The sequence below is a fragment of the Malaclemys terrapin genome, chromosome 8, assembly GCF_027887155.1.
Source record: "Malaclemys terrapin pileata isolate rMalTer1 chromosome 8, rMalTer1.hap1, whole genome shotgun sequence".
Classification (NCBI taxonomy): domain Eukaryota; kingdom Metazoa; phylum Chordata; order Testudines; family Emydidae; genus Malaclemys; species Malaclemys terrapin.
The window spans coordinates 45,609,150-45,632,743 of NC_071512.1; the positions used below are offsets into that span (position 1 = coordinate 45,609,150).

The window sequence follows — 23,594 nt, forward strand, 5'->3', positions numbered from 1 at the left end:
CCAGCTCTGCCCCTGGTCTGCTGGGTGACTTTGGGCAAGTCACTTCCCTGCTCTGTGCCTCAGTTTCCCCACTGGTGAAACACTTACCTCCTTTTTAAGGCAGCAATGAAGAGAACCAGATAAGTTCATTATTATCCAGCTTGGGCCAATTCTCTTTATTCCCTGATGAGACTCCAACCTTGCTAACCCCTAGGCAGTTCAAGGGAGTTGCAGGCTCAGGCTCTGTCTTGTAGGTGAACTAATTTAGTTTTCTTGTTTTCCTCTGATGATCTGAAGATAGAAGTGCTCCGGGCCAGCTCTAAAGATGAGAGGCAGCTCAGCAAGAGCCTTCCCCCACCTGCCCCTGCCCCATCTCTAACCTGGTCAGCAAGGGCCAAACACCAGTCCTCGGAGAGAGAGGGCTGGGCCCGCTGGCAGCAGGACTGTGCCGGGAGGGCAGATAGGGAGCCAGGCTGTAGGGGACGGCCACAATGCTTAATGAGTGTGTATCTCCTTTCGTCAGACACCTGGGGCCAGATCCTGGCACAAAAGCTTTAAGCTGCTCTGGTGGCACAAAGGGGGACTTACATGGGCCTGAAAAGGGCAGCTGGAGATGCTCTGGTGCAGGAGTCCCTGGGTCTGTACCACCCCTTCTCACACAGGGGCATGGCTAGAACATGCTGCATGGCCTGGTGAGCCTGGCTGGTTTGACAGCCCCTTGCAAGCAGAGGCCAGGCTGGAACCCCATTTTCAATCAGTAATAAATGGGTCATTTTTTTAAAACACTGGAAAAGGTGTCAAAAATTGACATCAACAATTATGGTAAAAAAAATCTCATTTGGGGGGGGGGAAATAACTTGAAAAAGTTTCAATCAGCTCTTGGAATAGCTCCCTCATAATACTGCTAGGGATGCCCTAGAGGACACTTGGGAGCAGGCAGTGGCTTTGTAGCTGTGTTGGTCCCATATGAGACAGGCAAGGGGGAGTGAGGTAATAAGATAGCCCCTCACGCACCTTCTCACTTTCTAGCCAGGCCTTGCTAAACTTGCTCAAGAGCTGTTAAGCTACACACTAGACCTGCCCGCCTCCGGGTGAGCTGTAGAGGGCAGGTGGCCTGGCCTGGAGAAACGGGCTGCATTCAACAGCCCTGGCCTACTCTCCGGGGAGAGTCAAAGTACTGTTCTAAAGCAGGGGCCAGGATGACAAAGTTAGAGTATTACGCATTATCCACAGCATATTTCCCACTGCTGATAGGAGCTCTGCCCCAAGAGCAGGGGAGATTGTGGCCTCGACACAGCAAAGCAACGTCTGGTTAGTAATGTTAGTTGCATTCAGCATCCTGCAGTGAGGACAGAGGCAGGACATGTAGGCCCAGTGCTATTTCTGCCCTCTGTGCATACACAATTACTGGATAGCAATTGGGCCACAAATTTACCCTAATTGTGAGCTTAACTGCAGGGAAAGTGGAGCCAGGTTACCAGTGTTCCAATCATATGATAAACATGGATGGGAAAGGTAACAAGGCAAACGCAGCCTGTTCTATAAAATGGTGTAAAAGTGAAGAATAGACTGAGTTTCTCTCCTCACAAGGGGCTCTGTCATACAACTCAAGGATTGTGTTGAGCAATCAAAAAATGTGGGCCTGGAAGTTAACAGACCGAACTCAGCATGTCAGCAGTTAGGCCTAATTGGTAAGAAAAAAAGAGGCTGGACTATTCTGCCCATCACCCCTTTAGTGGGGCCCTCTAAAAGAGGCTTTAGGGGGGCAGTTCAACCAACTAAGGGATGCCTGGAAGAGGGGAAAGGCCATCAGGCTCCCACACCAGGACTCTTGTCCTTTGCCCAGGGATGCCAAGTCATTGCATCATGATGCAACCGCACTGTGATCTGAGCTACCTGACCATCATGGCCACATGAATGGAAACTCCTGCTGGAGACCCCAGATCCAACTTCATCTTCCCAGCCCTCATGGGTCCCTGTCTGCCCCTCTGTTTTCCCTCCTATCCTCTCTCTGCTTTCCATGTGATCCTAAGTTTAGATCCTGGCATTAGCATAGTGTGATATCATGAGATAGCGTATCCAGCTCTGCCCCAGCTTGAGACCAGTAGAAAGGGACCAGACCAGCCAGATGATGTCCCAGACCCCAGACCAGAAGATGAGCCAGGGTAACTGCTGTCATGACTGACCTGCCAGACCAGAGCATCTGGCTGTAGCTGACCTGCTGCCTGAAGCCCTGGGAACATCAACAAAGCTGTATTTCCTCCATCTTTACTACCCTGCCTCTCCCCTTTGTGCCTCTCTCTCTGTCAATTAGGAAAGGTGACCATTCTTAACATCTTGAAACTGAGCAACAAAACAAGCCCGTCTCCCATCTCTCCCTGCCCTCAAGAAGGGATGTCTGATTAGAGAAGACTACCTGGCATCATCTCTCTTTAAATGGGAATTTGATAACCAAAACCTAACTTTGTTTTACAGACTCTTTCCCAGGTAAGTGCCTTAGGACTTGTTTTAGCTTCTTTTCTCTTGTGTATCCCAGTCAACGACTCTCCAGGCTTTAGCATTTGTTTCTATTGTTTGCCATTCTGCAGGCTGAAGTCTCTGGTTTCCAAACCCTGCCCCCTCTGTTTAAAACTTTTTAATGTTTGTTAGTTTCAGGGTCATGTTAACAACTTTGGCAATTTGGGCTCATATACTCCATGGAAAGGAATACAACACCTCTCCAGGGCAAACAAGGGGGATTCAGCCAGATTCAGAAAGTAAGGGTACAAAGGTACAATGTGTAAAGATAATCCTATTAGTTGCTTTTGTTGAGTCTCCTGTATTTTGAGATAATTGCTTCATTTACTAAGTGATTAGGATGGCAAATACTACCATGCTGGCCTGAATCCAGAGCTCTGGTTACCGGTGTAAGTCTCCATTGCACAACTCCACCAGGCAAGGCCATGTTACAAATCTATTTTGAGCCTAATGGTGCATGTTGGAATGCTGAGGTAAGGGGGAGATAAAACACACTACACACACTTCTGATAAATGCGGCTTTATTTGTTGAATTCCCACCTCCAAGAAAGCAAAAATTAGGCAACTATCTAAGCAAAAAAACCCATGAAAAATACAGATCTGTAATAAAGCCATGTAACTACAGAGGAGCCTACAGCTCCTCTAATGCAGCATCGGCTTTGGTAACAAACTTATCAAAGTAAGTTAGAGTAATTTTAGTTCTAAAGGCACATGGCAGCTTGGACAATTCATGACCTACCACCCCATCCAATTTTGGCTGCTTATTCAGCAATTCTCACAGCCCAGCTGCAGCTACTTTGATAATCTTTGTTACATTGTGAATCATTACTTGCAGGGGTGCATCTCATTGTAGGATGGGATCTTCCTTTTGAAGCCTGAAGTGTTTCCACCCTGCCCCAGCACCAATATTAAACAGGAGAGACCCAAGAGAACAAGCATTCAGCACTATTACAAATCCATCATCCTCTTCCACATGTTTAGCAGTTCCCAGTGGAGTAGACACATTTCAGTTTTCTAGCTAAAGGTATGTGGGGTGAGTACCAAATGAATGAATGATCAAGAATTTCATATTGTACTGCTGCAGCCCAGCTGGTTTCAAGCAGACAATACAAGGCTGCTGATCACATGGCTTATCAGAACCAGCATCTGCCATGACACTAATCAACTCTGAGTCAGCCCCAGGAAGGCTCCCTGAGAAGCTAACACCAGGCACAGCAGCTGTCAGTTTAACTGTTCTGACAACTACTCCCTGGAGCAGCCTCTGTCTGTGCTCCCCATCCCACACAGGCCACCGCAAGGCGAATGGCTCTGCTAAAACCACATGATCAGCAGTCTGGTATCTCTGCGGCAGCGACGTGCTCTAAGGCTGCGGGGTGTAGCGGAGATACTTCTTGCCCGACGGGAGTTCCTTGGTGAAGATTCCTTCGGGAAACAGCTTTTTGGCCTCATCATCTGGCATGCTGGGAATAACCATGACACGGTCTCCACGCTGGTAAGAAACGGGGAATATTTTAGTGAAGCAGAGAAATCGAGGGACTCTACAAGGTGTCTGCGCTAAGAAGCGAGACTTTAACCGCCCCCCCTTTTTTATTAAGACCCTAGTCACTGTATACACTGATGTGCACATGCCACCCTCAACACCAGTGTTAAACTTCACCAGCTACAAAAGAGGTGTTACCCCCACTGAGGCAGAAGTGGAAAATGAATCTACTCTTGAACCCACTGTGCCATATTCAGATGTGCAGCAAGACATCCGGCTGCCATGAAGCCTCTGGGACATATTCAGCAGTGACTTGAATGGAGATGGGATATGTGCGAGACAGGCATCAGTAATGTAACTTGGACCAATTCGGCAGTCAGGACAAGTAACACTGCAGCAGCAAAGGAGGGAGGTGCAGCCAGATAAGTAACTTACAGAAGGGTGTAAAGGGAAAATAGGGGGGCTTCATTTTTACACCTTTGCTTGCCACCTGTCTTCCAACCAGGGAACACGTTACACCGGCTTGCTGATCAGTTCCTATGCAACAATACAACTCACCTGGTCATCACCACTGATCTGCTCACAAGGAGGAAGCTGACCCCTGGGCTAGAAGAGTGGAGCTGCAGCGATGCAGTTGCGCCACTGTAAGCTCTCTAATGCAACCTCTCCAAGCGGATGGGAGGGAGCTCTGTTGACTTAACTACTCCACCCCCGTGAGCGTGGGAGCTGGGTTAGCAGGAGAAGCTCTCCCACAGACATTGCGCTGCCCACACGGGTGCTTAGGTCCATGTCACTTATGTTGCTCAAGGGGGTGACTTTTTCACACCCAAGTGACATAAGTTATACTGCAGTGAGTGCCTGTGTAGACATCACCTAAATCTCCCCAAAGAGGGTAGAATTTCCATTAAGCCCCCCAGCTTTTGTGAATTCCCTTCTCAAAATAAAACTTTCACAAAGCCACACACACCTCAGGCCCAGAGAAGCAGCAAAGAAACCTTTGCCTTTGGTCCTTTATGGACATCCCAGCAATAGGAGCAGTATAAAAACCAAGTGCTTTGCATGAATACACAGGGAACTCCTGCATCACCAATGCAAAGCTGAAGAGTCGGGAGGTGGAAGCTCAGTCAAAGTCATGAGTCCTTTTTGGAAGCTTAGCTGATGCTGTAACACCATGTAACTGAGGCCTGGTCTACACTACGGGTTTAGGTCGACTTTAGCAGCGTTAAACCGAATTAAGCCTGGACACGTCCACACAACGAGGCCCTTTCTTTCGACTTAAAGGGCCCTTTAAACCGGTTTCTTTACACCACCTCCGACGAGGGGATTAGCGATAAAACCGGCCTTTGCGGGTCGGAATTGGGGTAGTGTGGACGGAATTCGATGTTATTGGCCTCCGGGAGCTATCCCACAGTGCTTCATTGTGACCGCTCTGGACAGCGCTCTCAACTCAGATGCACTGACCAGGTAGACAGGAAAAGACCCGCGAAGGTTTGAATTTCATTTCCTGTTTGCCCAGCGTGGAGAGCACAGGTGACCACGCAGAGCTCATCAGCACAGGTAACCGTCATGGAGTCCTCCCAGGATCGCAAAAGAGCTCCAGCATGGACCGAACGGGAGGTACGAGATCTGCTCGCCATATGGGGAGATGAAGCAGTGATAGCTGAACTCCGTAGCAGTAAAAGAAATGGAAAAGTATTAGAAAAGATCTCCAAGGCCATGAAGGACCGAGGCCATAACAGGGACACACAGCAGTGCCGCGTGAAAATTAAGGAGCTACGGCAAGCCTACCACAAAGCCAGAGAAGCAAACGGAAGGTCCGGGGCAGAGCCGCAAACTTGCCGCTACTACGCGGAGCTGCATGCGATCCTAGGGGGTGCAGCCACCACTACCCCAACCGTGTGCTATGACTCTCTCACTGGAGAAACACACAGGGAAGACGGTTCGGGGAACGAGGAAGATGACGATGGAGGTACTGTAGGTAGCTCACAGCAGCAAGGAAGCGGAGAAACCGGTTTCCCCAACAGCCAGGATATGTTTGTGACCCTGGACCTGGAACCAGTAACCCCCGAACTCACCCAAGACCCTCAGGGCACACAGGAGACCTCTGGTGAGTGTAACTTTGTAACTATTTGTAAACATTACAAAAAAAAAGCAAGCGTGTTTAATGATTAATTTGCCCTGGCAATCGCGGCCAGTACATCTACTGGAAAAGTCTGTTAACGTGTATGGGGATGGAGCGGAAATCCTCCAGGGACATCTCCAGAAAGCTCTCCTGGTTGAAATGGGGTGATTTTATTAAGGGGGACATTCAGAGGCGCCCGTTCCTGCTATTCTGACCAGAAATGTTCCCCGCTGTTAACCACGCGGTGGGGGGGAGGGGTGAAGTGAAGGGGGTGGTTTACTTGTGTTTGTGCCGCATGTTAACCGGGAAACCGCAGCCCCCTCCTTTTACATTGAAACCCCATTTTAAATGGACAACCCAATTCATCCTTGATATGGGAAATGCGCTGCTGTTTGCAATCTTTCCCGCATGTTAAGAAGGTTAAAAAAGCCAAAACACTGTGGCCTACGATGGCTGCCTGCAAGCCGAAATATGCGACCTTGTAATGAAAGACTGTACCCATTGTTCCCTAAAATGTGTCTTTTTTAACCACCTCTCCCTTCTCCTCCACCAGCTGCAAATGTTTCTCCTTCGCAGAGGCTTGTGAACATTAGAAAGAGAAAACGTAAGACGAGGGACGAGATGTTCACGGAGCTGCAGATGTCCGCCCAGGCTGATAGAGCACAGCAGAATGCGTGGAGGCAGTCAATGTCGGAGATGAGAAAAGCCCAACATGAACGAGAGGAGAGGTGGCGGGCTGAAGACGATAGGTGGCGTCAGCTTGCAGACAGACGGCAAGAGGCAATGCTCCGTCTGCTGGAGCATCAAACTGATATGCTCGAGCGTATGGTTGAGTTGCAGGAAAGGCAGCAGGAGCAGAGACCGCCGCTACAGCCCCTGTGTAACCAACAGCCCTCCTCCCCAAGTTCCATAGCCTCCTCACCCAGACGCCCAAGAACACGGTGGGGGGGCCTCCGTCCACCCAGTCACTCCACCCCAGATGATCGCCCAAGCATCAGAAGGCTGGGCTTCAATAAGAGTTAAAGTTTTAAAATGCAGTGTGTCCTTTTCCATCCCTCCTCCCCCACCCATCCCAGCTACCTTGGCAATTATCCCCCTACCTCTGTAAGGAACTAATAAAGAATGCATGAATGTGAAAAAACAATGACTTTATTGCCTCTGCAAGGGGGAGGGGAGGGTGGGGTGGGGTGGTTGGTTGGTTTACAGGGAAGTAGAGTGAACCGGGTCGGGGGGGGGGGGGGGTTGGAGGGTTCATCAAGGAGAAACAAACAGAAGTTTCACACAGTAGCCTGGCCAGTCACAAAACTCGTTTTCAAAGCTTCTCTGATGCGCACCGCGCCCTGCTGTGCTCCTCTAACCGCCCTGGTGTCTGGCTGCGCGTAATCAGCGGCCAGGCGAGTTGCCTCAACCTCCCACCCCGCCATAAAGGTCTCCCCCTTACTCTCACAGATATTGTGGAGCGCACAGCAAGCAGCAATAACAATAGGGATATTCTTTTCGCTGAGGTCTGAGCGAGTCAGTAAGCTGCGCCAGCGCGCTTTTAAACGTCCAAATGCACATTCCACCACCATTCGGCACTTGCTCAGCCTGTAGTTGAACAGGTCCTGACTCCTGTCCAGGCTGCCTGTGTACGGCTTCATGAGCCATGGCATTAAGGGGTAGGCTGGGTCCCCAAGGATCACGATAGGCATTTCAACATCCCCAATGGTCACTTTCTGGTCCGGGAAGAAAGTCCCTTCCTCCAGCTTTCGAAACAGAGCAGAGTTCCTGAAGACGCGAGCATCATGTACCTTTCCCGGCCATCCCACGTTGATGTTGGTGAAACGTCCCTTGTGATCCACCAGGGCTTGCAGCAGCATTGAAAAGTACCCCTTGCGGTTTACGTAGTCGGTGGCTTGGTGCTCCGGTGACAAGATAGGGATATGGGTTCCGTCTATGGCCCCGCCACAGTTTGGGAATCCCATTTCAGCAAAACCATCCACTATTGACTGCACGTTGCCCAGAGTCACTACCCTTGCTATCACCAGGTCTTTCATTGCCCTGGCAAATTGGATCACAGCAGCCCCCACCGTAGATTTGCCCACTCCAAATTGATTCCCGACTGACCGGTAGCTGTCTGGCGTTGCAAGCTTCCACAGGGCTATCGCCACTCGCTTCTCAACTGTGAGGGCTGCTCTCATCTTGGTATTCTGGCGCTTCAGGGCAGGGGAAAGCAAGTCACAAAGTTCCATGAAAGTGGCCTTACGCATGCGAAAGTTTCGCAGCCACTGGGAATCGTCCCATACCTGCAGCACGATGCGATCCCACCAGTCTGTGCTTGTTTCCCGGGCCCAGAATCGGCGTTCCACGGTATCAACCTGCCCCAGTGACACCATGATTTCCACATTGCTGGGGCCTGTGCCTTGTGAGAGGTCTATGGCCATGTCAATTTCCTCATCACTCTCGTCGCCGTGCTGCAATCGCCTCCTCGCCTGGTCCGGGTTTCGCCTTGGCATGTTCTGGCTCTGCATATACTCCAGGACAATGCGCGTGGTGTTCATAGTGCTCATAATTGCCGCGGTGATCTGAGCGGGCTCCATGATCCCAGTGCTAGCTATGGCGCCTGGTCAGAAAAAAGGCGCGAAAGTAGTATCTGATGGACCAGGAGAAGGAGGGCGGGAGGGAGGGAGGGAGGGAGGGAGGGCCAAGTGACGACATGGCGTACAGGTACAGGAACAGGGAGAAACACAAACAACTGTCACACAGAATGGTCCCCCCAAAGATTAAACTGGAAACCCTGGGCTTAGCAGGCCGTTGATTTCACGGAGGAAGGGGAAGCAAATGAACACAGAATAAATCTATTTTTTACATCTTAAGGTGGCAGCCGACGCTGCAGCATGAGTGACAGCCATACCAGTATGATGATGATGGGTACCAATCATAATATACCATCATCTGCCAAAAGGCAAGGGGCTGCTGCTGTGTAGCAATGCAGCCCCATGTCTGCCAGCCCCACGTCCGCCAGCACCCAGCATCGCCCTCGGCCTCTTCTGGGTGCTTAGCAGACAATATTGGGCAATTGGCAGAAAATAGTACATTATGACTGGTAACCGTCATCATCGAGACAGTAGCATGTCTGCCCAGGTGGCCATGATTGACAGCCACTCCAGTACGACGACGACAGGTACCAGTCATAATATACCATCGCCTGGAAGGGGCTGGTGCAATGCAGCCCTACGGCTGCCAGCCCCACGGCTATCACTCATGCTACACCGTCTACTGCCAAAAGGCAGTTAGCAGCTGCTGCTGTGTAGCAATGCAGTCCCACGTCTGCCGGCACCCAGAGGACATATGGTGACGGTGAGCTCAGCTGTGCTGAGCGGGCTCCATGTTGTCTGCACAGGTAACCCAGGTAACCCAGGTAAAAAGGCGCGAATCTATTGTCTGCCGTTGCTGTGACGGGGGAGGGAGGGGCCTGACGACATGTACCCAGAACCGCCCGCGACACTGTTTTGCATCATCCGGGCATTGGGATCTCAACCCAGAATTCAAAGAAAAGGCGTGAACCGCTTCGCGGCTCGAGCTGTGGCGCAAACGTAGTATCTGACGGCCTAGGGGAAGGAGGGAGGGGGGCCGAGTGACGACATGGCGTACAGGCACAGGGAATTAAAATAAAGAACGGTGGCTGTGCATCAGGGAGAGACACAAACAACTGTCACAGACTGGTCCCCCCCAAAGATTAAACTGAAAACCCTGGGTTTAGCAGGCCGTTGATTTGACGGAGGGAGGGGGAAGCAAATGAATACAGAGAAAATCTATTTTTTACATCTTAAGACGACGGTGCAGCGTGACTGATAGCCCTCGGCATCTTTCTGGGTGCTTGGCAGCAAATACGGGGCGGTGTATGACGATGGTCTTCAGGCCTATTGCACGAGCTGCTGCTCAGGGAAGACTCTGCTAATGTGCGATGACCCGACTTGTAATAGGCCGGCTAACAGTCATAATACACCATTTACTGCCAAAAGGCAAGCCCCACGGCTGCCAGCACCCAGATCGCCGATGAAGGCTACCAGTCTACTGCACCGTCTACCGCCAAAAGGCAGTTAGCAGCTGCTGCTGTGTAGCAATGCAGTCCCACGTCTGCCGGCACCAAGAGGATATATGGTGACGGTGAGCTCAGCTGTGCTGAGCGGGCTCCATGTTGTCTGCACAGGTAACCCAGGTAACTAACCCAGATAAAAGGGCGCGAATCTATTGTCTGCCGTTGCTGTGACGGGGGAGGGAGGGGCCTGACGACATGTACCCAGAACCGCCCGCGACACTGTTTTGCATCATCCGGGCATTGGGATCTCAACCCAGAATTCCAAGGGGCGGCGGAGACTGCGGGAACTGTGGGATAGCTGTGGGATAGCTACCCATAGTGCAATGCTCCGGAAGTCGACGCTAGCCTCGTACTGTGGACGCGGTCTGCCGACTAGAGCACCTAGAGCATTTTATTGTGTGGACATACACAATCGGCTGTATACAACCGATTTCAATAAAACCGGCTTCTATAAATTCGAACTAATTTCGTAGTGTAGACATACCCTGAGACTTTTACCACACTCCCCAGCTACAGGGCATTTCACAGCAGCTGTGAGGACTGAAGCAGGATCAGAGTCCTAAGACGTCAGCCTCTATTAAATCTAAAAGCAAAACTCCATGAGCAGTACAGCTCTGTTACCCTTAAGCAGTCCCGAGTCCAAGGCCAGTGATGAACTCTAGCTAGTTCATTAAGATGGTAACAAGTCAGAAGGAAAAAAAAAAAAAAAAAGTCTTCCCAGTGTTATGCAGATCAGGAGAGAGCTGTTTAGTTTAATCATGAAAAGCTATGAAAAGCTATGAAGACTTTTCCATTAGGTAAAGTGACCTAGATGGGCCTATAAGATACCATGGATCAAACGAGACTTCTCTTTGATGCAGATAACATAAGCAAGCATCAGAAAGGTCTACTTCTTTAGGACAACATGGGTCTCCCTCCTCAGATTAAGAAAGACAAACCCCCTTCGTGGGGTGTCACAGTGATGGGCTCTGGAGGATTCCAGATGGTTTGTTTGCAAGAGAGGTTTTTCTGAAACCAGGGCAGCACTGGGCTCTGCAACTGGCAGAACAATTCTGCTTATCATGCACAAGCAGGAGCAGAATCCAGCTCACTCTGCCCTTGCCTTGCAAAGCCCACACTGATAACGGGGAGAGACAGTCATTTATTATCTCTAAACCAGCCATGTGCAACTCTTAACAAGCGCAATGCGGGCAGTGCTGTTGTTACCGTTATTTTCCCACTGTTACTACACCTCTCAGCAGCGCAGTGTGGAGAAAGATAATTCTGTTTCATGGAGGATTGTGCTATTTTGAGATCTGGTTTGCTCTGGTTAGGAATTAAAACTCAAATTTTCCACCCCAGGGAATGGAGTCCCAGCCCTGGGGCAATCTGTATGCCTGGATTCCATTGCAACGTCGATGAAATTGGACTGTTGCAACAAAAGTCTGATTTTGCCAAATCAGCAAATTCCGATGAAACACTAGTCCGAATTCTCCCAGCCAGCTTCTTCTCAGCCTCGTGGTGTGCTCTTAGCATGTCCCAGGATTGCAGGGATTCTCACAATCCATGTCTCTTAGCGCATCCTCTGTGTGATAACTACCTAACTTCACCTTGTCCTGAGAATGGGCACACAGGCTCTAGGAACTGTCCTTCTCTACACCTGGAGCTGCCCTACAGAATTGGGTTGTAGCTCTACAGATATTTACCTTCCAGTCCACTGGGGTAGCAACCTTGTTCTTTGCAGTCAGCTGCAGGGAATCCACTACTCTTAGGATCTCATCAAAATTTCTGCCAGTGGTTGCTGGGTAGAGGATTGACAGTTTCAGCTTCTTATCTGGGCCGAAAACAAACACCTGAACAGCAGAGACACATAAGGAGACACTCTGGGAATCTGAATAGAAGAGTAACCTGAATTTACATCAGCTACAAGCATTTAACAGTGTCAGGTAAGCCACATTTCAGTGAGACAGGTATTTTAGTACTGATAGTCTCCCTCATCCATCAATGACCCCACTGCCTCCTTCAAAGCAATCCCTGCTCCATCCTTCCTACCCATAATCCCCATGCTCTCCCTCTTCTGAAAGGCAGTCCTGGGTCCTGTCCGTTTTAGACTATAAGCATTTAGGGCAGAACAAGTGCTATTTACATTGATGGCACTAGGTTTATTATAAAACAGTCTCATCTCTTTTAGAGGAAAGATGCAGCCACATACAAAGGAAGTAGCCATCTGCTCTTATGCAGTATCTAATATTTCAGGTGTGTGGTTTATTTTACTGTGTGGAGCATTACTGCCGCCTCCCTCTGCGGGTCCCTACCTTGAAAGGGGACAATAACAGTCTTTTAATACTAGTGCTGGAGGGGAAAAGGAACATCACAAAACTGTTTAGTTCTACTCCTTGCCCATTTGAGATCCCAGACAAGGAGTGTTACCGATCTCGTCATGCTCTCAGCAGGACAAAGCAGTGCAGGATCAGCAAGCTAACATGCTTCTGCCTCCCAGTTACAACTGGCTCCGGACCAGCATCATGGCTGGGCTCCAATGGAGGGTAGCTACAGCTAGGAGAGGGATCACCCACCCAACCCCCCACTGGCAAACCTCAGCAGGACAGGAGTCACTGAACTGCTTTGAAGATCTGCCCCATTCTCCAGTCAGGCAGTTACTCTAGTCACTAGTATGCAATGGACCAGTTATTTAGACTGCTGCACCGGGGTAGCATGCTAGTACAGACAAGGCACCAGGGACTTAGGCACAGTGTTGTCCAACCCTATTCATGCCCACACCTGGTCTACACTAGTGCCCCACATGCAGCCTGTACTCACCACACGCGCTGTCAACGGCATGCCCTCCTTGTCCCGCTCGTCTGGGTCCAACATGCCCAACCGGATTGAAAGTTCCCGCTTTGCATCGGCAATTATGGGAAAGGGGAGCTTCTCTGTGGGCTCATCACCGTTGTAAGCATTGATGTCCTGTAGCAGGAGGGGAGAGAAAGCACAGGCATGCTTAGCGCTTTCTGAAGACTCAGATGAAGGGGGGAAGGGGGGAAAAATCCCATCCAATTTTACTAGCAACCCCTCCAGATTTCAATGTACGGATTAATGTGCTACACCTGGGCAGAGGCAATGAGGATTCTTGGCTCAGGCTACCTTAGATTTCTGGAATGGGGGATTATTTTCTAAACAAGATTTTGAATTTGAGTCCCATTGCTATGGTTACCCATTGGGAGTGACATTAGCAGAGGACGAGGGCAGATGTGTGGAGGAACAGGGCTACAGTGTAGAGAGAAAACTTCTCTTTAACTTTTACAGTTACAGGTATTTGCTCCCTCTCCCATCACTCGCCACCACCTACAAGTCCACTCAGTCCTACTTCTTATTCTGCCAATCACTAAGACAAACAAGTTTGTTTACACTGATGGGAGATAATGCTGCCTGCTTCTTGTTTACAATGTCACCTGAAAGTGAGAACGGGTGTTTGAATGGCACTGTTGTAGCTGGCATTGCAAGGCATTTACATGCCACATATGCTAAACATTTGTATGCCCCTTCATGCTTCAGCCACCATTCCAGAAGACATGCTTCCATGCTGATGATGCTCATTAAAATAAATAAATAAATAAATAAAACAATGCGTCAATTAAATTTGTGACTGTACTCCTTGGGAGGAGACTTGTATGTCTCCTGCTTTGTTTTACCTGCATTCTGCATGTATTTCATGTTATAGCAGTCTTGGATGATGACCTAGCACATGTTCATTTTAAGAACACTTTCACAGCAGATTTGACAAAACGCAAAGAAGGTACCAATGTGAGATTTCTAAAAATAGCTACAGCACTCGACCGAAGACTTAAGAATCTGAAGTGCTGTCCAAAATCTGAGAGGGTGGAGCATGCTTTTAGAAATCTTAAAAGAGCAACACTGATGCAGAAACTACAGAACCCAAACCACCGAAAAAGAAAATCAACCTTCTGCTGGTGGCATCTGACTCAGATGATGAAAATGAACATGCGTCAGTCAGCACTGCTTTGGATCATTATCAAGCAGAACCCGTCATCAGCATAGATGCATGTCCTCTGGAATGGTGGTTGAAGCATGAAGGGGCATACAAATGTTTAGCACATGTGGCATGTAAATGCCTTGCAATGCCAGTTACAAAAGTGCCACTCAAACACCTGTTCTCACTTTCCGGTGACACTGTATACAAGAAGCGAGCAGCATTATCTCCTGCAAATTGTAACCAACCTGGTTTGTCTGAGCAATTGGCCGAATAAGAAGTAGGACTTAGTGGACTTGTCGGCGCTAAAGTTTTACATTGTTTTATTTTTGAATGCAGGGGTTTTTTTTGTACATAATTCTACATTTGTAAGTTCAACTTTCATAGTAAAGTATCAGAGGGGTAGGCGTGTTAGTCTGAATCTGTAAAAAGCAACAGAGGGTCCTGTGGCACCTTTGAGACTAACAGAAGTACTGGGAGCATAAGCTTTCGTGGGTAAGAACCTCACTTCTTCAGATGCAAGTAATGGAAATCTCCAGAGGCAGGTATATATCAGTGTGGAGATAACGAGGTTAGTTCAATCAGGGAGGTGCTCTGCTAGCAGTTGAGGTGTGAACACCAAGGGAGGAGAAACTGTTTCTGTAGTTGGATAGCCATTCACAGTCTTTGTTTAATCCTGATCTGATGGTGTCAAATTTGCAAATGAACTGGAGCTCAGCAGTTTCTCTTTGGAGTCTGGTCCTGAAGTTTTTTTGCTGTAAGATGGCAACCTTTACATCTGCTATTGTGTGGCCAGGGAGGTTGAAGTGTTCTCCTACAGGTTTTTGTATATTGCCATTCCTGATATCTGACTTGTGTCCATTTATCCTCTTGCGTAGTGACTGTCCAGTTTGGCCAATGTACATAGCAGAGGGGCATTGCTGGCATATGATGGCATATATAACATTGGTGGACGTGCAGGTGAATGAGCCGGTGATGTTGTAGCTGATCTGGTTAGGTCCAGTGATGGTGTTGCTGGTGTAGATATGTGGGCAGAGTTGGCATCGAGGTTTGTTGCATGGGTTGGTTCCTGAGTTAGAGTTGTTATGGTGCGGTGCGTGGTTGCTGGTGAGAATATGCTTAAGGTTGGCAGGTTGTCTGTGGGCGAGGACTGGCCTGCCTCCCAAGGTCTGTGAAAGTGAGGGATCATTGTCCAGGATGGGTTGTAGATCACTGATGATGCGTTGGAGAGGTTTAAGCTGAGGACTGTAGGTGATGGCCAGTGGAGTTCTGTTGGTTTCTCTTCTGGGCCTGTCTTGTAGCAGGAGGCTTCTGGGTACACGTCTGGCTCTGTTGATTTGTTTCTTTATTTCCTTGTGTGGGTATCGTAGTTTTGAGAATGCTTGGTGAAGATCTTGTAGGTGTTGGTCTCTGTCTGAGGGGTTGGAGCAGATGCGATTGTACCTCAGTGCTTGGCTGTAGACGATGGATCGTGTGGTGTGACCGGGGTGGAAGCTGGAGGCATGAAGGTAGGCGTAGCGGTCGGTGGGTTTTCGGTATAGGGTGGTGTTAATGTGGCCATCGCTTATTTGTACGGTGGTGTCCAGGAAGTGGACCTCCCGTGTAGATTGGTCCAGGCTGAGGTTGATGGTGGGGTGGAAGCTGTTGAAAGCATGGTGGAATTCTTCCAGGGCCTCCTTCCCATGGGTCCAGATGATGAAGATGTCATCAATATAGCGTAGGTAGAGAACGGGCATGAGTGGACGGGAGCTGAGGAAGCGTTGTTCCAGGTCAGCCATAAAAATGTTGGCATATTGTGGGGCCATGCGGGTGCCCATAGCGGTGCCACTGGTCTGGAGGTATATATTGTCACCAAATTTGAAATAATTGTGCGTGAGGATAAAGTCACAGAGCTCAGCAATAAGTTGTGCTGTGTCATCAACAGGGATACTGTTCCTGACAGCTTGTATTCCATCTGTATGTGGGATGTTTGTGTAGAGAGCCTCTACATCCATGGTGGCTAGGATGGTGTTTTCTGGGAGGTCACCAATGCATTGTAGTTTCCTCAGGAAATCTGTGGTGTCACGGAGATAGCTGGGAGTGCTGGTGGCGTAGGGTCTGAGTAGGGAGTCCACATATCCAGACAGTCCTTCAGTGAGAGAGTGCCAATGCCCGAGATGATGGGGCGTCCAGGATTTCCAGGTTTGTGGATCTTAGGTAGTAGATAGAATAACCCCGGTCGGGGCTCTAAGGGTATGTTGATTTGTTCCTGTGTTAGTGTAGGGAGTGTCCTGAGTAGATGGTGTAGTTTCTTAGTGTATTCCTCAGTGGGATCTGAGGAAAGCGGCCTGTAGAATTGAGTATTGGAGAGTTGTCTGGCAGCCTCCTTCTGGTAGTCAGACCTGTTCATGATGACAACAGCACCTCCTTTATCAGCCTCTTTGATGATAATGTCAGGGTGGTTTCTGAGGCTGTGGATGGCATTGCGTTCTGCACGACTTAGGTTATGAGGCAAGCGATGTTGTTTTTCCACAATTTCTGCCTGTGCACGTCGGCGGAAGCATTCTATGTATAGGTCCAGACTGTCATTTCGACCCTCAGGAGGAGTCCATGTGGAGTTGTTCTTCCTGTGTTGTTGGTGGGAGGGTATCTGTGTATCAGTGCGCTGTTCAGTGTTATCATGAAAGTATTCTTTGAGTCGGCGGCGGCGAAAGTAGGCTTCCAGATCACCACAGAACTGTATCATGTTCGTGGGGGTACTGGGGCAAAAGGAGAGTCCCCGAGATAGGACAGACTCTTCTGCTGGGTTGAGTGTGTAGCTGGATAAATTGACGATATTGCTGGGTGAGTTGGGGCCACAACAGGGGTACCCCTATGTGGCAGGTAGGATTTTAGACCGCTTACGGTCCTTTTTCCTTTGTAGAGAGGTGAAGTGTGTAATGTAGATCTCCTGTCTGTCCAGGAATGGCAATATACAAAAACCTGTAGGAGAACACTTCAACCTCCCTGGCCACACAATAGCAGATGTAAAGGTTGCCATCTTACAGCAAAAAAACTTCAGGACCAGACTCCAAAGAGAAACTGCTGAGCTCCAGTTCATTTGCAAATTTGACACCATCAGATCAGGATTAAACAAAGACTGTGAATGGCTATCCAACTACAGAAACAGTTTCTCCTCCCTTGGTGTTCACACCTCAACTGCTAGCAGAGCACCTCACCCTCCCTGATTGAACTAACCTCGTTATCTCCACACTGATATATACCTGCCTCTGGAGATTTCCATTACTTGCATCTGAAGAAGTGAGGTTCTTACCCACGAAAGCTTATGCTCCCAGTACTTCTGGTAGTCTCAAAGGTGCCACAGGACCCTCTGTTGCTTTTTTCATAGTAAAGAGATTGCACCACAGTACTTGAAGGAGGTGAATTGAACATTTGTTTTTGTTTTTTACAGTGCAAATATTTCTAATCAAAACTAAATATAAAGTGAAGACTGTGTTGTAACTGAAAATATATTTGAAAGTGTAGTAAACATCCAATTTAAAAAAAAAATTGTATTCTACTATTGTTTAACAGCATGACTCATCTTTTTAATCGCTTGACAGCCCTAGTTTTAAGTAGTACAATGCAATATTAATCACTTACAATATGTGCTGAAAGAGCCCATATTTGGGGCAGAGTTTTTGTACTGGAGCTCAGATAAAGGAGGCTCACTGATGATGGATGTGAATCGTTCTGTACATGTGATTCCCTGGGCCTCACCTCTGATAATTAAAAAGGCCCCATTACACACAGCTAGAGTCAAATTTAGACCTGGGGTAAGCAGGTACAACATATGCCGACGTCAGTAACAGTTGCACCACTTAGATCAAAGGTATGTTCGGCCCCTGTTCTTTAGTGGGTGGAACTTTGCTCTCTAGCCAAGGTCTAGATTCAGCAATGAGACCCAGAACAAGTTACCTGACTATCCTCAATACTGGCTGGCTAGGGTAAAAACCACCAAAGAGAGTACAGGCTATGTCAGATTCAAATGAAAAATGCAATGCACATTTGCTGGGGAAAAATTTACACCGTATCCACCCCACCCAGCATTAACCAAGTGGTCTACCCCATCACACTGGCAGAGAAACACACAATTTGATATGCTGTGGTTTTGGAACAGTGAAGAGATTATCTACAACCAGAAACGTTGAGATTGCACCACAACTGTCCAGTACTAATGTAGGACAAACCGGTTCCATGCCCTAAGCCAAACCTGGCCTAGTTAAAGAGTCAGTTTTCTGAGCAGAAACACATTTTCTCAAGGGTTGAGTTTGGATCTGACCAGACTGTTAGTCTGTCAAGTCCTTTTCAAGTCCAATTTAAAAATGTATTTATACACTTTGTGGTGACTTGCTTAGTATTTACACAGCATAGTAAGAGCAGAGCCACTGTGCCAATTAGAGTTTGTAGAACTGCAAAAAGTCTGAGGCAAACAGACCAGGTTTTCCCAGAACAGCAGCTCTCTTGCTACCAGCACTGAACTACTTCTCCCGTTGACATAGGCATCTCCCACACAATATCATGATGTACCATCAGCATAGCAGGCCATTTATACCCTAGTAAGCGGCAGGGCAGAAAGACTAAGGGCAGGACAGTCTGGCTTGGGAGGAACAGGAAGGGCAGAGATGCCACTTGTTAATAGTAGTGACTGCTGGGCAAAGCTTTTCTAGTGAAGTAGGCATTTGTTTCTCAGTGGCCAGTGCACTGGTCCCTATGTGAATGCTGATCCTTTGGTTATGTGTCACAGCCAACTCTTTATAGCCATAAACCTAATGTGGTGATAATTTCTCAAGGATACTTTAAATTTGTTTGTTGTTACCACTCAACTCCTAATGTGTCAAAAAAAGTCTCTGTATAGTCTCTTTATGCTACTCTCTAAGACTTCTACAATTCCCATAGCATGGCAAAATATTTTATACCAGATATTGGCAACCTTTGGCATGCGGTCCGCCAGGGTAAGCACGCTGGCGGGCCGGGCCAGTTTGTTTACCTGCTACATCCGCAGGTTCGGCCAATTGTGGCTCCCATTGGCCGCGGTTCGCCACTCCAGGCCAATGGGGGCTGCAGGAAGTGGCGCCGGCCAAGGGATGTGCTGGCCGGCGCTTCCCGCCAGCTCCATTGGCCTGGAGTGGCGAACCACGGCCAGTGGGAGCCACGATCAGCCGAACCTGTGGATGCTGCAGGTAAACAAACCAACCCGGCTCGCCAGGGTGCTTACGATTAGACAGATGTCTTGTTACTACTATTTAGATCTTGTATAGAACTAAGCTGTGAGCTTTTGGGGGCTGAAATAGTCTATCTCCCCTCCAGCCTCCTTGCTAGAGCTGTGTGAATAAATTGGGTTTGGGTTTTTTTGGTTTGGTGGCCCAACAAGGTGGAGAACTGTTTTGGTTTCACCCAAAACAAAATACAAGTTGCTTTTTGGATGAACTAAAGTTAAAAAAAATCAAGTTTGACCAGAATCTAACATTTTGTTTCACACACACTGTTCCATTTGACATTTTTATTTTTAAATATAAACTAAAATTAAAACAAACAAACAAAAACACAACAACTTTTCCCTCCAACAGAAACAACTCAGCAAATTAAACACCAATTTGTGAAATGTTTCTGTTGACCTGAATCTGTGTTTTTTGTCTGAAGGATTTCACCCAGCTCTACTCCTAGCACATTTCTGTTTTACTGCACCCACAACAACTGTTCAGTGGTCCTTTCCTAAAAGGTCTGCATAGGCTCAGTTTCAGTTTACCCTGAACTCCTCCTGCTGCATATCGATGGAGATGATCAGAGCACCAAGGTGACTAACCCAGCTGACTTGCTTGTTGTGTGTAAGATCCGTTTTGATAGCCAGGCAGGAGGCGAGAGTGCAACCCAGGAGCCCACACCGCCTTTCTGGAGATTTCAGGAGGTGGTGCAGGGCACAGCATTGGGAGTCTGAGACCTGGGCTCTATTCCCAGGTCTTACACAAAAGTCACTTAACCTCTCTGGGCTTCAGTTTCCCCAGGTATGAAATAGGTATGTTTGCCCAACACTCCACAGCTTGAGAGCTATTGGTGAAGTAGGTGGTCTACACTAACACCAGTTTCATAGAGGGTGAGCGCACTGTCTCTGCTCAGGGCTAATCTCCAGCCAAAACCTTTCAGATAAACTCATGAGGAATGACTGAGCTGTTTTCTAGGCTGAGGCAGTGATGTATGCCACAGTCCATGGATGGCTCTTTGAACTCCACCACTGGTGTGCATCTACTGAATGGGATTTGTGATTTATACCCATGACATTTCAGTGAGGTTCCTGCCTGTCACCGGGCTCCAACAGATTAAGATATAAGCAGGTCATAAGATTTCCTTATGATCTCTAGCAAGTCAGAGCTCAGAATACGAAAGCAGCCAACATGCTAGCTTTCTGAATCCACACTAAGGGCTGTATGAGCCTCCGGATGTTAGAAGAAGTTAGTCTTTGTAAATAAACCTGGATGTATTTGGCAGCTCACAGTCATCCTGTGATCAACAATGTGATGCGGCTATTAAAAAGGCTAATGCAGTCCTAGGATGCATCAGGCGAGCTATTTCCACTAGAGACAGGGAAATGTTAGTATCATTATACAAAGCACTGTTAATACCTCATCTGGAATACTGTGTGTAGTTCTGGTCTCCCATGTTTAAGAAAGATGAATTCAAACTTGAACAGGTGCAGAGAAGTACTACTAACATGATCTGAGGAATGGAAAACCTATCTTGTGAGAGGAGACTCAAAGAGCTTGGCTTATTCAGCCTAACCAAACAAAGGGTGAGGGGAGATACGATTGCTCTCTATAAATACATCAGAGGGATAAATACCAGGGAGGGAGAGGAGTTATTTAAGTTAAGCACCAATGTGGACACAAGAACAGATGGACATAAATGGTCTTTCAAAAAGTTAAAGGCTTGAATCAGACAAAGGTTTCTAACCATCAGAGAAGGGAAGTTCTAGAAGAGCCTTCCAAGGGAAGCAGTGGGGGTAGAAAACCTTTAGTCTTTTCTTTGATAAGCAAAGTAGACTGAACTTCAAAGCTCATTAAAAAGCACGTTTTCCAGACCTGAAATCACTCGTGGCTCTTTTCTAAACCCTGTCCAATATTTCCACATCTTTTTTGAAGTGTTGATACTAGCACTGTGCACAATATTCCAGTAATGGTCTCACTATAGTCCAATACAGACTTAATACCACATCCCTACTTACACTCTTTTTCCAACTTGCACAGCTAAGGATAATGTCAGCTTTCTTGACCAGGCACCACATTGGGAGTGCACGTTCAGGTGGTTATCAAGTCACCTGGTTGAGACAGTCTACAATGGCATGTGGCCCATCTGCAGCTGCTAGTAGCAAATATCCCCAACAGCCAGTGATGGGACACTAGATGGAGAGAGCTCTGAGTTACTACGGAGAATTCTTTCCTAGGTGGCTGGCTGGTGCCCACATGCTCAGGGTCTAACAAATTGCCATATTTGGGGTCAGAAAGGAATTTCCCCCAGGTCAGATTGGCAGAGATCCTGGGGTTTTTTCGCCTTCCTCTGCAGCATGGGGCACAGGTCACTTGCAGGTTTAAACTAGAGTAAATTGTGGATTCTTTGTAACTTGAAGTCTTTAAACCATGATTTGAGAACTTCAGTAACTCAGCCAGAGATTAGGGGTCTGTTACAGGAGTGGGTGAGGTGCTGTGGCCTGCAATGTGCAGGAGGTCAGATTAGATGATCATGATGATCCCTTCTGACCTTCAAGCCTATCAGTCTAATCAGAGTGCTGCTCTATAAAGGGATCTAGAAAGCTCACTGAACAGACTGTTCAATCCAGAGCAAGAGTTTCTGGATTTGGAGACTGGCTGGGTGCCTAAACCAAGTCCTAACTTTCCTCTTTCATACCCACTCATCACGAGAGTCATCAGGAAGGTACTGGCTGTGCTAGTCCCTGTTTGGTGTTGTGCTGTCAGTCACTTTTAGGACTGGATTATTCTCTTTTAATTAAAGGACTGTGCTTTTCTGAACCATTGTAAATCCCCAGCCACCTCATGAAATTCTGTACGAAAAAGTGAACTGGCTCAATGGGAAGTCTTGAGGGTAAAGTGCACAACTGCCAGTTTCTCCAGTTTATTTTTAGCAGCAAAGTCCTGAGATCCAAGGAGACTCCATAGCACAGTGTCATGTGCAGTGAGCGGTTTAGTGGATAAAGACATGGCTTTCTGGACTTTCATCTAAGTCTACAAGGCACTTGGCAGGAGTACAGAAAAAGCTTCAAGAAAATGATTTGATGGCTGCAGTCCAGTCTAGCAGGGGCAACCTCCTGCATTACAACTTTCACTGTGTTCGTCATTCAGAGAGCAAGGGCTAATTTGACAATAAATGCACCGGCTCGCCTGGAAAGACGTCTCACCCATTTCTAGATCTGGGCAGTCCATCACTAACGTAGTGAACCAATAAAGGAAGCTGCTAGATGGATTCATAGGCATGCAGCATTATCCTGCATCATTCCACAAAGCTTCAAAGCACAATAGTCTCTCCATCAAAACTAAAAACCAAAATTAAACTCCACTACAGCCATCTCTACTCTTTTGATATAGGTAAATATTCTTGTTTCTATTACAGCCCCTGAAATGCATCCTGTTTAGAGCTGCTGACATTTCCCAGAAATAATTCTACTGTGATATTTTTTCCTTTCCTCACCTGTTTATTGAAAAAGATTATTAGCATGATGATTTGTTTTGAGAGATCTGCTCCAGAAGGAGTCAGTCTTTTTCATGCAAATACCCCTAAATGAGAGTAAAACAAACAGGAAAAGCAGCACAGAAGCAGCAATATCCAAGTCAGAACCATCTCTAAACAGTTCACAGAGGTTCCAAATTCTTTTAAGTGACCCATGAGATACATAACTCTGGATCAACCATGTATCTTCATTCAGAAAAGCTGGGTCCAGAGGAAGAATCCACAGGATTTAGTTATGACTTCTGAGAAGTCAAGTCATTCCAGTCTCTCCCCTACTGCCACAGAGCTTCATAAAAAGTAACTGCAATCTGCACCCTTCAATGCAGTGCAACAATCCAAGACTCTTTCAGCTCCCCTATAAACTGGTATTTCCCTGTGTCCAAGTTAAAATAAGCAGGTGTCACTGAAGTGACTGGCAGTAGGCTTTTCTCACCTGAAGAATCTGAGGATAGTTGGGCTGAGACAGCAATGAAAAACAAGACCATAGATGCCTGCTAAGGTAATAGTAGCATCAGATGTTGGTGATCACTGCAGTGATCGTTTAGCTTGGGGAGTCGGGGCGGAAGAGAAATGAAGATCTCACTTTCTGAAAGCTATTTGTCACTTGCTTATATCAGCAGAATATTAAATACTGAAATTTTCCTTCTGATCTCTTAATTGAAAGACGAAAACATTTTTTTACTCTGACTGC

General features: G+C 47.6%; 1 protein-coding gene across 1 annotated transcript in view; it reads right to left on the minus strand.

Moving 5' to 3' along the window:
• Positions 1-3,000: 3,000 nt before the first annotated feature.
• The window catches only part of PRDX6 (peroxiredoxin 6), a 32,776-nt gene continuing 12,182 nt past the window's right edge, over positions 3,001-23,594 (minus strand). Inside the window, exons 3-5 of the mRNA XM_054037851.1 lie at positions 12,979-13,125; positions 11,865-12,011; positions 3,001-3,985 (exon numbers count right to left, since the gene is read on the minus strand). Of these exons, the coding sequence (XP_053893826.1) occupies positions 3,857-3,985; positions 11,865-12,011; positions 12,979-13,125 (423 nt within the window). The 3' untranslated portion in view covers positions 3,001-3,856. The remainder of the gene's footprint in view (positions 3,986-11,864; positions 12,012-12,978; positions 13,126-23,594) is intronic.